The 18,034-nt window shown below is 37.9% G+C and overlaps 1 protein-coding gene across 1 annotated transcript in view; it reads right to left on the reverse strand.

The window, feature by feature from the left end:
- Positions 1-18,034, reverse strand: part of LOC104892878 (hypothetical protein) — a 63,601-nt gene that overhangs the window by 28,838 nt on the left and 16,729 nt on the right. Inside the window, 18 exon segments of the mRNA XM_019249516.3 lie at positions 74-427; positions 720-1,049; positions 1,129-1,213; positions 1,321-1,610; positions 4,031-4,134; positions 6,125-6,310; positions 6,397-7,002; positions 7,482-7,772; positions 7,904-8,047; positions 8,673-8,781; positions 8,898-9,082; positions 9,152-9,265; positions 10,080-10,211; positions 10,304-10,648; positions 10,726-11,151; positions 11,237-11,311; positions 11,395-11,559; positions 12,656-12,754. Of these exon segments, the coding sequence (XP_019105061.2) occupies positions 74-427; positions 720-1,049; positions 1,129-1,213; positions 1,321-1,610; positions 4,031-4,134; positions 6,125-6,310; positions 6,397-7,002; positions 7,482-7,772; positions 7,904-8,047; positions 8,673-8,781; positions 8,898-9,082; positions 9,152-9,265; positions 10,080-10,211; positions 10,304-10,648; positions 10,726-11,151; positions 11,237-11,311; positions 11,395-11,559; positions 12,656-12,754 (4,040 nt within the window).

The following is an 18,034-nucleotide window of genomic DNA, read 5'->3' on the forward strand; positions in this document are numbered from 1 at the left end:
CCGATTCGTTGCTATCAGTCTACTTACTAACGTGACAAATATAAAAATCTAAATATATAAACGAATAATATACCCTTTTACAGCAATATCACCAAAGTATACCATCCCAGATGGAGACAATGGACGCCATATAGATAATTCCTTTCCTGAATTTGAACCTTGATTCCTCCAAACCAGATGGAAGGTGTCCACATCCTCAAATCGCCGGGCAGAATTTGCAATTGCTGACTCTGCAGGGAGGGGTCCATGACGTACCGAAACATGACGCGGATCACTTCTTGAATTATCTTCTGTGAATTCTGATAGGCCGAAGAAAAAATGTCGCAAGTCATATGCTCCACCAACTAGCTTCATTGAATTAGATTCTGTTGGCAAGAATGTGCCAAAACAATTATCCACACGCCAGAAGGGCAAGGCCAGCAAGTTTCTGCATAAAAAATCATAAACTAAATCAGAAGTGCAAAATTATTGGATAAAACAGATTGTTTCAACTTTTCAAGTAACAAAATCACATTATTAATCTATGTTACAAGAAATCTATTCGCAAACAAACTAGAAGCGAATTTCAATTTGCACCTCAGATCCCAAGCCCTTCTTAGTAACTTTTAGAAATCATAGCAAAATTCTAAAATATGAACGTGACGAGACTTTAGTTCAATTATCACACTTATCATGTCACAGTCAAACAGCCTCAGAAAGATGTTAATCTATCTACATACTCATTGCTTGCTCCAATCACGACACAATCCCTCAATGGACAAGAAGAAACCAAAGAAGCCAAGATGCAAAACGAAGACGACAGCGGCGGTGGTGCTGTTCCAGAAGAAACCACACAACCCATTGCAGTATAACCCTTTGGCGCCACGGGATACCAAATTGAACAGCTTACATTGCCTTCTTGGATGATATATGGCAGTCTGTTTATGCCTTCTGGGTCAGAGACATCATTAGATTTAATACGTGGCCATATCAATTTGAAGGACTCGGGTCTCTTAAGTTTTACAAGATTCTTATTTACTGCAAGAACTGCCTTGGTAGGTGGCTTGTCTCTGTCACACAAAATTGAGAGTTAAATATGTTATCAAAGTAACAATTGTTGCTGAAAAATTATTATGAGAGCATACTAACATTGGAGTCAAATAGTCACCAAGAACAACAAATCCAGGGGGTGCACGAGGTCTCCAAAAGGCAAAAATGTGGTCGTTCTTGGGGTCTGAAGAATCAAAACAATGCAGAAAGAAGCGGTCAAAAAAATGCTAGAGCAGCTAAAATAATGTGCCACACCAGCAAAAAGTAATGTCCAATAGTATATAAACTAACATTCCACTACTGCTACTTTGTCAAACTCGGAACAACTGACTGTCATCTTCCTTGATGTGATTCTTAAGAAGGACAAGATATCTTCTTGAACAGCCAAAAAAAGTCGCAAGATACTGAATGAAAAATTCATAAATATATCAGAAGCTGAGAGGTGTATGTTTGTCTCTCCAGCAACTTTTGAAAACTTGATAGATGTATCAAACGGCTCCAAAATTCTGACTCCACTGCTCTCCATTGTCAATCCAAGTATATTTGCAGTCATTTCCAAAGTTTCACCCTTTAACACAATCCTGAAACCATTTTTATACTGCATTAAATAACGTCAGAGCTTTAAGACTCCCTTTTCTGTAATATGAGGAACATTTCAACAACAAAAAGGCATTCAAAATTCACATCTAGATATCTATATCAAAGAAACCCTTTAACAATATAAAATTAGTTATAAACATAATGGACACTAGCATATTTTACATATCATTCACGGCTTTTGGTAGGCTAAGGAAAAATTCTTTTGTATTCTTTCAGAGGCAGACTCCGCCGGGTAACCAGTACTTGAAGTAGCATTTTTTTAGAAGAAAACCGCCACCTTGGTAGCAATTTGGTATTGAAATCACTACATCAAGTAGCGGTTTTGTGTTCAAATAATTCTTTTTGAAATCTTTGCCATAAATCTTATACTGCATGACTTACATAAGGTTCCAGAGAAATATATGTGCAATAGTAAATTAACATTATATTCGGTCCGTTGGTGAGAAGACAAGAGGTCTAGGAGTTGGCTTTTCATGGGCTGCTCTATGTTCAGATCCCAACCGGACACATCAAAGATTTCTGATTTTTTTTATATAATCTTAGATATTTACCTAGATCTGCTACTACCTAAATCTGCTACTTCAGTAGCAGTTTATTTCTGAACCAAAAAATAAGTGCGAGGTACTACCAGTCCTACAAGGACAGTGTGCATGTGATTAAGTTGGAAACTATATGGAAGATTTATTTTATTATCCAGGAAACCTGAAGTGCATTTCCTCAGATACTGTCCTCCGCTTACAGAGCATGCTATCATCTCATTCTGCGTCCTGAAATGGAAACAACACTCTGGGATAAGCTGTTTACAAACACAAGTTCAACGGTTTTCTCCCAAAGCGAACATCCACGCAAAACCCCTCACCTTAAGAGGAACCTTTGATTCCAGAGGAATTTTGCTACTGGGGAAACTGGATACTGAGGGGTCAAGTCAAGCAGCAAAGACATTCTTCACAGGAAAACAGCACAAAGATTACCCTGTCCACACTAAAATATCCGCCACCAAAGCTAATACTTCATGGTAAAACAAAACTTTATCTCCTCTAATGATGCAAGCTTAATGATGACACTATTTTGTCTCACTGATAATCCTTAGAGGACTCATCCTCTCTACATTTCATTGACGTTCCAAGCCTAACTCCTCGATTCCTTGCTCACACGTGATAAAAAAATAAGCTGGCATTCACTTCTGCTTTGTCGAAATCCTCCATAGCAAGAGGAGTTGGAGCCAAGGTGCCATGTTGACCCTCATGAGTCACGACAGGCTGGCAAGCATATCTTTCGTGCATTGGGTGCACAAAATATTTAATGTAAGACCATTTCACTTTTAACCCAAAAGGGTCACTTTTAAAGTAACAAAGGGGTTACTTATAAGTCAAAAAAGGTCATTTCTAGAGTAAAGAAGTAACTTTTACCTTAAAAGGGTCTCCTATATAAGTGGCCCTTTTAGGGCAAAAAGCTACCCTGGTCTTACAATAATTTACTGTGCACCCGTCCCATTCTAGACTTTGTATAGGCTAGCTGAAATTTCCTGATGCTACTAGAGGGGAAGATTCAACCAGGACCATTGTTCCCTATGAAATAAAGTTTCAGCAACCAATAAAAATCCTCATTAGCAAAATGAGGCATCCTAAATCTACATTTCCCTCAACAAAAGCACTCTGAGCCCAAAGATGGTTGGACCCAGCTAAGCCAATTCTAAAGGATGAAGTAGGTATCATATAATAAATCATGAGAATGCTAACAACTTTACAATCAGTAACTTCCCCAATAGAAGTATCGAAAGAGTAAAATAATTTATGACCTCCCAACAATCTTGACAGAAAGAGGAATTAAAGACCAAGGCTTATGGTTATTAAAATCAACACATAAATCTCCTTTCCCCTATGAGAACGTAAATATACTTTTACCCACTATCTATTCCTTAGGCAGACATGAGCAAGAGTTTTAGTGATGAGAAGAAAAATTAAAAACGGCCAAAAGAAAAACTAACACTTTCAATTTTATCGGGATATTAACAAAGACAAGTCAGAACAAGTTATCTGTAAGGTCAAACATAGAAATTAAAGTAATAAAAAACCTCAATGTAACTATGTATAAAGCTTTAAAGCACTGTTCAACAGAAAAGCTTTACAAAATCTTGGGCCTTCATTTGGAAATGAAAGCTTAGATTAACAGGAAGTATTGTAGATAACACACAGTTAAGAACGATATTACAGGAATATCCGGTACAAAGTATAGAAATGGCTATTTAATTGAATTTTTCAACCTTCTTGCAGATCAAGAACCAGATCCAAATCATGCAATGCAATTTTACAACTGGTTCATATAATTCCAGATTTTTTTCTTCGAATATCATAAGCAAGGACTGTTGACTCTAGTGACTTATTCAATACAAATATCCAACCTGGAGAATGCATCCAGCTCAGCATACAGCAGTTTGTTGGACAGATTAGCCGAGTTCCCCACATCTTTTGATGAGCTATAGAAAGTAAGCTCGGGACTGATTGCCTGAAAGTAAAATCCCATCAGAAGATTATTTAAAAGCATATTTAGTTTGCTATATTGTTTAAACTTTCCTTATTTGGGTACTTCACCCACCAAAACGTAATACTATTATACTTGCTTTTCTCTTTTTCCACCAAAAAGTACTCTTCTTTCACCTTTTCCCATTATTTTATATTGAATGGATCAAAAAGTACCCTTTAAAAAGCTTGAAAGTGACATTGCTTAAGCTCTTGTGCAATACACAATGTAGCAATTAAAGAAATGGAGGGAGTAGCAAACAATAAAATTTGAGTTGAAATCTGCAAGATTAGTGGCCAAACATGGCAATTGCTACTTTTTTCTTTTTCCATTATCGTTCTTTTTCAGATAAGGGTTTTCCATTAAAAGTTGGCTCAAAACATAAAAAAATAATTATGTTAAGGGACAAGATCTATAATAGTCCAGAATATATAGCCCTCTCCCCACTCTTTATAAAGTCTGCAAAAATTGACGAGGGCAGAACCATCAGCCTTTTTTAAGCAGCACTCACCAAAGTTCATCTGCTCCCACCGTCCCGATCAGATGTCCACTTTAGGTGTGAACCACTCCCAAAAAGGACATTTCGATTGAGACAAAGGGAGTACCGCTTTTAAAGGTATAGCTTGAGTTATCCTAGAATTTTATCAGTGAATCGAATTATGAAGGATCCAAATCTTCATAGTCCGAAGTATATTATCTAGAATGTCCAGATAAAGCCTTTCGACATAATAGAAGAACAAAACTTCTGGAAAATGCTTATAACATGTTGATAGTCATTAATATAATTATGGACGTCTTATTGTTTAACAAAAGAGGCTAAAAGATAAACAGAATGGCTCTCGAATCCTTGAATTTCCAATGATCACCGTGCTCAGCATAAATATTCTATAGTCATCTCAAAACCATGTAAATCCCTACGTCATGAAGAAGTGAACATCTTCTGATCATTAGGATAATGCATGTACAGAAACAAAAAGACGAATGTTCAATAGGTCCATCTACACAAGCAGCTGATCCTATTATTTAGCAGTACAATAGGAAGGCACTCGTGAACAAGCCATTTGCATATAACCTGTACTTAACTACTCATAACTCCCCAGTTCTTATATAAACAACTGAGTTGCATTATGAGAACTGACTCTTCCTTTCCAGTTATACTACTGCATGAAAGTCTAATTGTACACACCACTGGCCTATTCATCCATGAGCTTACAAAAGGTTGTTTGACTCCCCGTGTGAAAAATGCATTCTGTGAAGAGTTTATGAAGTGCTGGTAGTCCAGATAAGAATTATAACTCGGAAAACCCAAATCTTCAAAGACCTTAGATATAAGATCCTTGGTGTCACTCACTCACTCATGAAAAGTACAATCACAAAAAAAGCTACCTAATACATATCTCAATTCTCACGCAAGCAGGGTCTCGGGAGGTCCAAATATACATAACTTTACCCCTTATCAATGGAAAACAATGGAAAAGGTTATTTCAAAAATTCCTGAACAAAAAGAGAAATGCTTCGAATACACAACTAAAACATGTCAATGATAATTGGTAATAAAGAATAATATTGATTTGAGGGGAGTGAGTCTACTGGAATGAAAAAAATTAAGCAGCATAGTGTTCGCTAATTAGCATCAATTCACTTATGATACCTAACCTTTTTTCGAGGTCATTCTACAATCTATGTGCATTCTCGAGTTGACTTTCTCCAGCAAAAAAAGGTCCAGATTCTTTTAAAATCCACAACACCAAAAAGTTCAAAACAAACAAAAAAAACTTTGAAACAAACCCTTCCTTCTCCTCTTCCCTCCCCCACCCCGAAAAAAACAAAAGAATAAATCTCTTAAAGACAGATTATTCAGATTTGTGTAGGAAGTGATTTGTAATTCCCCCCCTTTTTCACACAAACTTGCAATGGAATTTACCAATCTCACATCGATATGGAGAAGGGGGGGGGGGAGCAAACTAAACATAACCTGCAACTCAATTATGAATTCTGAAAGCTTGGCAGTTTCACTAGTTTGGTGCTCTGTAACTTGACAATCTCCAGAAAGATCTTGTGAAGGTTCATCTTCATACTCCAAAACAACATGATCAGCCTCGGAAACTGAATAACTACTATTGGCTCCAAATACTACACAAGAGTCCAAATACCGCCCATCCTGCAACAGTATGCAGTAATCAGACAAGTCTTTCTTTCTTACTTGCAGAGGTAATGAAAAGCAAAGAGATAAATGAAGTCGAGCACCTTAATGACAACATTTTTGAATTGCAATCTTTTTCCGTCTCCAATATAGATTATAGCTTCCGTGTTGGAAGATGAAAGAACAGAACCTTGCCTATCTTTTAGAAATAATGTCCCACCATTGCCATCATAGACATAATGATCAAATTTTACATCATCAATAATTAGAGGTCGTTGAGGAGAGATTGAACATTCAACAGAAGGTTGGCTGTAGGTAGACTCATCCAAAATGATTGCATCAACTAAACTCATGGGCATGTCATCCTCTTCATTTGAAAGAATGCCACGAACTGTTGGTACAAAAAATTCAATAACTGCTAGTAGAAAATCAAGTGCAACAAGCAATTGAGGCCTTTGTAAACACAAACAAATAAATGACGACTCGTCATTGAACTTCGCATCAACAATGAGCATTGTAGCATCTATCTGCCCGAATTCATTCTCAAAACCTAAAGAACTGCACTCAATGCTCTTTGGCTGCCCAATTGCCAGTCTAAACTGTTCCCGTGTACCCTCACGATCATCTAAGACATTGAAACTCTGGAGCGTAACAGATAGAACATTTTCTCCAGCTGTCGTAGATGTGTAAAGGACCCATGCGTTGTTGATCTGCCACAGAAAAGACTTTCTAGTGATCCCAGACCATAAATAATTAAAATAACAGATTAAGTCAAAAGAGTTCCAACTAAGTCAGAGAAAGCAATAACAAGTGAGAAGCAACAATATAGTTGTCTTTAATCAAATGACAAGCAATTAAATCGGCTAAATCAATATACAAGAAGACAGGGCGCAAAACATATTTATCCTTTTTGGCGACCTTGGGAACCACATTATGTAGCCAATAAAGTGAACATGTCAACCCTAGATTATAGTAGAATTAGCATGACACAACAGATTTTACTTGAATCCATTTTAGGCACCCCAGCAACTACTTCTAGCATCTGTAAAACCACCATCTTTATTTATAAAACAATATGATCTAATAATACTCTAATCTGTATTAGTTATCACTGTCACTATCAGCAGTTCTGGGGTGGATGGGAACAATGAGCTCATTGCAAGAAGCGTAACAATGTACTTCTGTATACCTGCACAGTTCCAAGTGGAGCATCTCTTGCTGCACCTGAATGTAAGCTCAATTCCACTAAATCAACAACAACAATGACTTTCATGCTGATCCAGACCTCGCCAGTATGAGATTTGGCTTCAGTAGGTCCTAAATCCAAAGTGGTAGCAGACTCAACCATGTCAACGGAGGGCGTCTTTTTATTCCATTGCAGTGGAGGCACAATCATTGGAGTCTCTGACAAATTAGATTGTGCACATTCCGTAATAATCTGATATTCTTTGTTGGATAAAGAAGCTTTCAGTACATTCATCTGCAAGAACAAATAAGCAAAGTAGTAAGAACATCCCTTCTCTGGAACTTGTTACGATAAAATAAGATCTAAACACCGAATACGCACTTCTGTAATAGAGAAGTGCATATATGGACAAAGATAGAAATAACCTCTATTGTTGCTTCTACGCTTGGAATTTGATGTAACAAATCTCGTAGTGATCGCCGTAGAACAATGGACAATCCATTGACATCCTGGATTATGCTGTCCCCCAATTCTTTTCCAGTTCCAACATTCAAGTTGATGTCTTCAACCTACACAAGGCAAATTGAGTTTAATGCCTTAGCGATAACGAACCGTACCATTACCCCCAATGCCTCTAACAAGGTTCCTTTTTAGAAAAAGCTAAAATGGGACAGGTACACACAACCTCACTGATAGTAACACCAAGGGACTCTTTAGCCTTACCCCTATACTGGCAAAACAGGCTATTTTAGTTAGACCCTTAAGCCAGAAAACAACTTATTGACCTACTATTTCACAGAAAACAAGTAAAGAAAGACTAGTGAGACATTTGATTTAGCCTATGTTAAAATATACATAATCTGAGACTTTCAAGTTACAACTGAATGCCGGACATAAAAAAAATTATCATAACCATTGCCATGGAAACTGCCTCAACTGACTCCGAATTATGCTCCATGTAGCATGAACACTTTATTAAATCTTCCATAATTCAAGTCCATTCAATCGGATAAACAAGGGAAGAAAGAATGATTAGATATATCTTTATAAGCAGAAGATTCTGTGCTTTAAGAAGATAAACAGCAGTACAGGACCAAGCAGTAGAAACAATTTCTTTTTAATTAGGAAAACCTTCAAAAAATTGAATAATAAATTAACAACTACAATTCATATGGTCAGGAGAGGACAGCTTACCTTAAGAGTCAATGTTTCCATGTGAACAGCATGCATTTCATGTTTGCTGCCATTAAACCACTGGAAGGTATTCTGGACAGTTATATGCACAACATCAAGCTGCAGGAAGCTGCAGCATCATATATATAAATTTCAATATTAACCAGTGTTCAAGACACAAGAAAAAAGTAATCAAAATTAGTCTATGTCGATCAGGACAAGAAAAAAAAAAGGACAAGAGCATACTCGAGACTGTCTGTTCTCCGAGGCATTATAATTATTGGCCTTGTTAGCGATAAATCCAGCTTCATAGCAGGTGAGCCATCAATTTCACTAGTAGTAAACCACTTCTCAGAATCAGTGACCTGATCTCTCAATTTGACAACACCATCTGAAGTGCTTGGAGCAAGACCCACAAAGTAACTAACTACCTACACACCATTACAAATGTGAGAACAAAATACAAAGCTAGGTAGCTGACTAACCGTAAAGTTGATTACCTCCTGGACAAAGCGGTTCAAGAACACAATCCTCACTTCAGAAAGCTGTCCAAAGAGGCTATAGTCATATCCCTCATAATCATCGTCATCAGGGTTATACGATGAGAAAGACATCTGCAGACACAGACACACTGTAAAACAATGAAAAAACAATGGGAATAGAAATTAAGCAATAAATCTGAAGTAAGCACAAAAAATGGTACTAACTGCATCTAAGTTGATGAAACCACTCATAATCGTGACTGAGACAAGAGATCCAGAGTTCAATGAATAAGAATGCACAATCTAATCTATTATGGCAATTTCAACTGAAAAAATGTTCAGCGTTTCAGATCCCACAACATAATTCCATCTAACTAGCCATACACTGAAAAGAAATACACAACATGCAACATCATTTACGCCAGTATATAGCCAGGATTTGTTAGCATATAGCTCAATAGATCAATCCTATGCACGTAGTTGAGACTTGAGACGTCGAGACTTCCTTTTCCGAGAAATAAGATCCCAAACTCAATGTTAAAAAGAAGAACTACTGCAAAAACGCAATACAAATACAGAAACCATAACAACTCTTCATTTATCTCCACATCAAAATCAATTTACAGAGTTATTGACATCAAATCCATGACAACAACGAATGACACCCTACCAGCAAACGCGTCCATGCTAGCAGGTTTTAGCCATAGCATCATTAAGAAAAGGATAGAAATTAAGATGAGATTAATGCAGAACAACTACAATACAGCCTTGAAAATGAACAGAAGAAAGGTGATACAAACTCCCACCATCAATCAACCATGAAAACCTATCATCTTGAAATGCATGATTTCAGAATTTTTCATTAAGTAAAATGACAAAAATTTATAAGTACAGAATTAATTTTTGAAGGGGGGGCAAGAAAAAGCTTTTTGTAAAGGAGGATTACCTCTACGAATGAACTTCCCCCTGGGTTTCTCATGTTACAGGCCCAAAAATAGAAGTGCTCCGGAGAAAGACTGTCATCACTTATTCTTAGATTACCAATGGCAGCTTTGACACTGAATGAAGAAGGGAACACCTAAGCAGAAGGAAGTCAGATTAGCTATCATTTCAAAAGAATAGAAGGAACTCACATAGAGTCATTTAAAGGTAAGGTGAGCACAAGTCAACCTTAATATCAGTGAGGAAATTATCTTGTGACAAAGTAGCAAGCTTAGTCTCATCTTCCTTCACAAGAACTATTTGGGCACGTGCCATATTCAAGACTAAGTACAAAATGATTCTGGATTTTCCCTTTCCTAAAAGACCTTTGGCAACAGACTCTGCAACAACAGTTGCATTTTGTAGATCAACAACTTCAATAGGGATTTCAAGCTGTTGAGTCGCCACTGGTGAGCTATCACTGAAAGATTCGCAACTTGCATCCTCAACATTAATACCACTCATAAAGTCCATAACTGCAGCTAGTGTAGGCCTACGACAGAAAAACGATAAGGTGGCAAGGGTCACCACAACCTGCAATAACCACAGGAAAACCGATTAAACATCAGGAACCAATCAGACTTCAAACCCGAAAAGTGAAGAGAGCTCACCATATTATCTGTTTTACTATAAACAGGAGATTTCTGATCATAGATAACTATTTGTGCTTTAACAAAACTTCCCAACTCATCTGTCTCCCCGGGTTTCTCTGCTGTAGAATGGAAGGAGCTATCGGGCAGAAGGCCAGGGACCCTAATAAAGCTGGGAGGTTTGAAAGCTGATACTTCAGGGATAGTAAAGTCACTCTCTGGAAAAGTCTCTGGAGCCTCATAAAATTTGTCATCACCTTCAGCAGAGAAATCACCATTACTACTCTGCCTGCTTTCTTCAGAAATCATGCTAACATCAGGGCCTCGGATGAATGACCTAGCCAGATAACAGCGTTTAGATGTTCCACCACATACTAAATCTTCTATCTCCAAGGATTTCAAAAGTGTTCCTATGAACATATCATTTTCCTGAATCGCAATCTCCACCTGTTCAAATCAATGAAACGACCATGCTGACAAGAGCAATACATATATATAAAGAAGACAGTTGCATAAGAATTAAAAAACATACCAGACCACCAACAGCTCGAAAGTCGAACAAATGCTTCTCTTCAGATAGCAGCATCTTCATAAAACTCTGGTCATACTAAGTCAAGCAAACACAGATACAATTAAGATTGGGCAGCAAAATATCTAGGTGGCAACACACGGAAACGAATCTAGTTTTACCTCCTGGTTATAGTTGAAGCAGATTTTTAACTCATCCAAAACACCAGTAACAAATATTTTCTCCATGTTTATAACATTGACAGCACCATCGTGCTCAACAGCCTCAGATTCCGAGTTTTCAGCATCCGATGAAGATTCAGACAAAGTACTAATTTGAGCTGAAATCTAATTCGTAACATAAAGCAAAAAAAACAGTGGGCAGTCAATAAAAAGAGATAATAACCACAATTGGAGGGGAGGGGATAGAATTGCTGCTGGACTTATATCTAAAGTCCTTGAAGATTTGCGTTTTATGAGTTATACAGCTTATCTTGTAACCAAAAATATCTTCAAAAAGCTCAAACAAATGAGCTTACGAGATATATTGATTTTTTTCTCCAGCAAGGGCCTCAAAGTGATAGCACCATCTCTTCTTCAAAAAACATAATGAGGAAGTGCACCCTAAGTCCTCATCTTATTTAGTATTTCTATATTCTTTTAATTTCAGGCATGAAATCATTGGTCAGAAATTCAGAATAATAATCATAAAAGTCACAAATTCAACAGATAGATGTCATTAGCTCAAAGCAACTAGAAAGCTCCAATAATGATACTACAAATTAAATATGGACTTATCAAGTATGATAGCCATTTGATCTCGAAAGATGTAGCTATAGATATAGCAAGCGACCAACAAATTATATTCATGTTTGGTTATGTGCCAACTTCCACAATGATTAAAAAAAATATACTCCTTCCGGCTTCCGTCGTAAAATACTTGCAGCACTTTCCTTTTCAAAAAATCACAATTCTTGCAACCAAGCCATATATCACAACTTTATGCCAAAATAACAAAATTACCACAACTTTATGCCAAAATAACAAAATTACCCTTATATAGCAAACTAAATCATTTTCAAATTACCCACTCCCCCACAGACTTCCCCTTTCTGTCTCCTCACCCATCCATTTCTTCTGGCACCTAGTACCAATAAATATGACAAAAACCCCGTCCAAGCCCTCACCCCCACCTTAAGAGCTGAAAATTCCCCCATCTACGGTCTACCTGCTCCAGCAAGCTCCACCGTATATTTGAGAACACAACCAACCTTCTAGTTCACCCTGGCTCCAAATACTCACTTACTCCTGCACTAGTAGAGTATCACAACCACTAACTAAGATGGAAAATCATGCTGCTGGAGAATAAATTTATCTGCGCCTCAAATTCGAAAAGCGGAAAAGAAATAAAAGACAGAATATCAAGAAAACAACTTCCACATACTGATGCACGATATACAGCACTTCGCAAGCTAGTATGCCAAACACGTTCAGAATCATCAGAATCAAAGCGCAAAATCAACGCATTTGCTTGTTCAACAACCTGAACAAACAGAAATGAGAAGGAATTAAAGAACCAAAATCACATTGATCTGAGCCTCTAAAAATTTGATTTGACTATGGCCCTATTCTTTTGAACTTATTTTGGCTGAAATTAACTGAACTGAACTGAAATTAACTGCACCTAACGGAAATTAACTAAACTGAACAAAATTAACTGATAATAATATTAATAATAATAATTATTATTATTATTATTATTATTATTATTATTATTATTATTATTATTATTATCATTATTATTATAGTAATAAATAAATAATAATAATAATAGTAATAATGAATGCATATAATAATAATAATAACAACAATAAATAATAAATAAATAAAATAAATAATAATAATAACAAATAAACAATAATAATAACAATTTTAATAATAAATAAGTTATGAATTATAATAATAAATACATAATAATAATAAACATAATTATAATAATTAATAAATAAATAATAATAGTAATAAATAAAAATAATAATAATAAATAATAATGATAATAAATAAACAATAATAATAAGTATAATAATAAATGATAAATAATAATAATAAATAATAATAGATACATAATTAATAAGAAGAGTGATAATAATAATAATAATAATAATAATAATAATAATATTATTATTATTATTATTATTGTAAAAGATGCCTTGAATTCAAGCCAAGCTCGGAAACCCGCGGGCGCAGGCTCGATCCCGCGGGCGCGGGAATTCGCTGTTGAGGAGCAGCTCGATAACCCGCGGGCGCAGGGTGGTCCCGCGGGCGGACAGGAGGTCCGTCAGAATGCATCGTCTCAGGCTGCGGGCGCGGGCGATACCCCGCGGGCGCGGGACGGGCTGTTTTAACATAACGCGTTTTACGCGTTTTTGACTATTTTGTATAAATAGGTTATTTTTACCTAGGTTTTACACTACGAAAAACACTCTGTTCTCTCTGTAATCTGTTCTACTCTCATAATAAAATATTCTCCCTCTCTCTGCCGTGGAGTAGCCAAATTGGTGAACCACGTAATCTGTTGTCTGTTTTATTGTTTTTGCATTCATAATTTGTTCTTCCTCACACCGTTGTATAACAAACTGGTATCAAGAGCTTTGGTGATCGATCTGTGTGAGAAAGATGTCTGGGTGAATGTCAAAATGATAAATTTACTGGGAGGAATAGTTTTAGTCTGTGGCAGATCAAGATGCGGGCGTTACTGAACAACAGGGGTTGTGGGCACCGTTGGCAAAGAAAGCAACGGATTCAGTCACCGCTGAGATGGCCGTTCTGGAGGAGAAGCTCATTCAACGATTATGTTGTGTCTGGAGATGACATAATCACTGAAGTCGCGGAGGAGGAAACCGCATCTGGTCTGTGGTTGAAATTAGAGAGTTTGTATATGACAAAATCTCTAACCAACAAGTTGCTTTTGAAGCAACGTCTGTTCAGTCTGCGAATGCAGGAAGGTATGCCTCTTAGAGATCATCTTGATCAATTAAATACAATTTTATTAGAATTGCGTAATATTGATGTGAAGGTGGAGGATGAGGATGCCGCTTTAATTCTGCTTGTTTCTTTACCTATATCGTATGAAAATTTTGTGCAATCTTTCATTGTTGGTAAAGATTCTGTGTCCCTAGAAGAAGTTAGATCATCTTTGCATACTAGGGAATTGCGCCATAAGGCATCTGGTAGTAGTACAGAAATCAGTCTTCTGGGTTAGTGGCCAGTAGTAGTGGTGGTAAAGGACATGGTAAAAAAATTTAAGAAATCTGGAAATTCTAAAGGGGGTCCTAACCAACTAATGATATCTGTAACTACTGTAAGGAAAAGGGGCATTGGAAGAAGGAATGTCCTAAAAAGAAGCATCAGGAGAACAAATCTGGGTCTGGTTCTGCTGCTGTTGCAGCAGAAAATTCGAATTCTGAGGATGACCTTGCTCTAGTGGCAAATGAGAAAACATATAGTGATGTGTGGGTTCTTGATTCTGGAGCGTCATATCATATGAGTCCTCATAGGGAGTGGTTTACTACTTATGAGCAGGTAGATGGGGGAAATATTTCGATGGCTAACAGTGCAGTCTGTAAGATAGTTGGAATAGGCTCTATCAAGATCCGACTCATGATGATATTTCTATACTTTGAAAAATGTTAGCATGTTCCACAGATGACCAACAATCTGATTTCACTTAGTCTACTAGACAGTAAGGGTTTCAGTTTCAGAGGGAGTGGTGGAATTGTGCATGTCTGCAAGGGTTCAAAGGAGGTTTTGAAGGGGGTCAAGCGTGGTACTTTGTATGTTCTGCAGGGTTCTACTATCTCAGGTTCAGCTTCTATTGCATCGTCTGAGGTTCAGAAAGGGATATGACCAAGCTATGGCACATGAGACTTGGTCATATGAGTGAGAGAGGAATGCAAATCCTCTCCAAGGCAGATCTTCTGTGTGGCCATAAGGTCACAAACCTGGAGTTTTGTGAGCATTGTGTTTTTGGAAATTACATCGTAGCAAGTTTCCTAAGAGCATTCATAGAACAAAAGGTACTCTGGATTATATCCACTCTGATTGTTGGGGTCCTTCACGCGTGGAGTCTTTAAGAGGTCACGGGTATTTTGTTTCTTTCATAGATGATTATTCAAGAATGACTTGGTTGATTATCATGAAGTCAAAAGGTGAAGCTTTCAAAATTTTAAGCAGTGGAAGGCATTAGTGGAAAATCAAACTGGGAAGAAGATCAAAAGGCTACGAACTGATAATGGTCTGGAATTTTGTTTGTCTGAGTTCAATGAGTTCTGTAAAATTGAAGGGATTGCTAGGCATCACACTGTCAGAGATACACCACAGCAGAATGGTGTAGCAGAAAGGATGAATCAGACACTTCTGGAGAGAGCTCGGTGCATGCTCTCTAATGCTGGTATGACTAGAAGTTCTGGGGAGAAGCTGTCAATACAGCATGTTATTTGATAAATCGTGGACCTCATTCTGGGATCAATCTCAAAACACCATATGAGATGTGGTCAGGTAAGCCTGCAGATTACTCAGATTTGCGAGTTTTTGGTTGTAATGTCTACTATCATGTGAATGAAGGAAAACTAGAACCAAGGGCTAAAAGGGGAGTGTTTGTGGGTTATGGAGATGGAGTTAAGGGTTATAGAATCTGGTCTCCGTCTGAAAAAAGGGTTATACTTAGTAGAAATGTAGTCTTTGATGAAAATTCTATGTTTAATCCTACTGTGATGTCCATTGAAGTATCAGATGGTAGTAGTGTTGATAAACAGGTGGAGCAGCAAGACACTCATGATGAGAGTGATGATCATCAACACATTGGTTCTGAAGAACCATTATCTTCGACGCCTAGTGAGGAGGCGCCTAGCCTGGCACGGGACGTTCTATAAGGACAAATTTTGGTAAACCTCCAATAGATATGGGTTTAAGATATGGTAGCTTATGCACTGCAGGTTGCTGAAGAGGTGGATGTCTATGAGCCATCAACCTATAGGGACAGTTACATGTACGGAGTCTACCCATTGGCTTGCTGCAATGGGGGAAGAGATGGAGTCACTTCATAAGAACGAGACTTGGGAGCTTGTGTCTAAGCCTTCAGGGAGAAAAATTGTTACTTGTAAATGGGTTTTCAAGAAAAAGGAGGGGATGACATCTGAAGAAGGGGTCAAGTATAAGGCTCGACTGGTTGCAAGAGGGTTCACACAAAGGGAGGTGTAGACTATAATGAGATTTTTTCGCCTGTAGTCAGACATACTTCCATCAGGGTGCTACTAGCATAGTCAATTACACATTTTTGAGCTTGAGCAGCTAGATGTAAAAACAGCTTTCTTACATGGAGAGTTGGAGGAGGAGATATATATGGCTCAACCAGATGGGTTTCAGGTTCCAGGAAAAGAAAAAGTGTTTGCAAGTTGAAGAAGTCCTTATATGGGCTAAAGCAGTCTCCAAGGCAATGGTACAAGAAGTTTGATAGCTATATGATGAAGCTAGGCTACAACAGGAGCTCATATGATTGTTGTGTGTATCATAACAAGCTGACAGATGGGTCTTTCATCTACTTAGTGCTATAGTGGATGATATGTTGATAGCTGCCAGGAACAAGTCAGATGTTCAGAAATTGAAGGAACTTCTCAGTGCTGAATTTGAAATGAAGGATTTGGGTGCAGCAAGGAAGATTTTGGGGATGGAGATTTATAGGAGAGGACTCAGAAGAAACTTTTCTTGTCACAGAAGGGTTATATTGAGAAGATATTGTCAAGGTTTGGCATGTCAACAGCAAAACCTATAGATACTCCAAGTGCTTCGAATAGTCATTTGTCTGTGGCTTTTGCACCTAAGTCGGCTGAGGAGAAGGAGTACATGAGTCGGGTTCCGTATGCTAGTGCAGTAGGGAGTCTGATGTATGCTATGGTTTGCACTAGGCCGGATCTTGCACATGCAGTCAGTGTGGTTAGTAGGTTCATGGGTGATCCTGGTAAGGAGCATTGGCAGGCAGTCAAGAGGATTTTCGGTACCTTAGAGGTACGTCAGATATTGGTCTCATTTATGGAGGTGATATGGCTTGCTTAGTTGCAGGATATTCTGATTCTGATTATGCTGGAGATGTAGATGGTAGAAGGTCTATGACTGGATATGTGTTTACTCTTGGTGGTTCTGTGGTAGTTGGAAAGCAACTTTACACGTACTGTAACTTTGTCTACTACTGAGGCAGAGTATATGGCCTTGACAGAAGCAGCTAAGGAGGGGATCTGGTTAAAGGGGTTAATCAGTGATTTGGGTCTACATCATGATCAAGCAACTGTGTTCTGTGACAGCTTAAGTGCAATATGTCTGCAAAGGATCAAGTCCATCATGAGAGGACTAACACATTTGATGTCAGATATCATTTTCTGAGGAGTGAGACAAGGATTAAGGTGAAGAAGGTAGGAACTGCTGATAATCCTGCTGATATGTTCACCAAGCCGGTTCCGCAGAGTAAGTTCCAACATTGTTGGACTTACTTAATATTCGTGATTGTTATTGCCCTCTTGGGGAATTCTGGAGTCCTTAGGGACTAATCTGGTCTGGTTGTCTTTGGGACAAATGGTGTTTGGGAGATTCTGGGCGTTGTGACAAGCGCATCTGGTTTTCTGGTTATTTGAGAGAATTCAAGTCAAGGTGGAGATTTTAAAAGATGCCTTGAATTCAAGCCAAGCTCGAAAACCCGCGGGCGCAGGCTCGATCCCGCGGGCGCGGGAATTCGCTGTTGAGGAGCAACTCGATAACCCGCGGCGCAGGGTGG

This window comes from Beta vulgaris, chromosome 5 (assembly GCF_026745355.1).
Source record: "Beta vulgaris subsp. vulgaris cultivar EL10 chromosome 5, EL10.2, whole genome shotgun sequence".
In the NCBI taxonomy this organism is placed as follows: Eukaryota; Viridiplantae; Streptophyta; class Magnoliopsida; order Caryophyllales; family Amaranthaceae; genus Beta; species Beta vulgaris.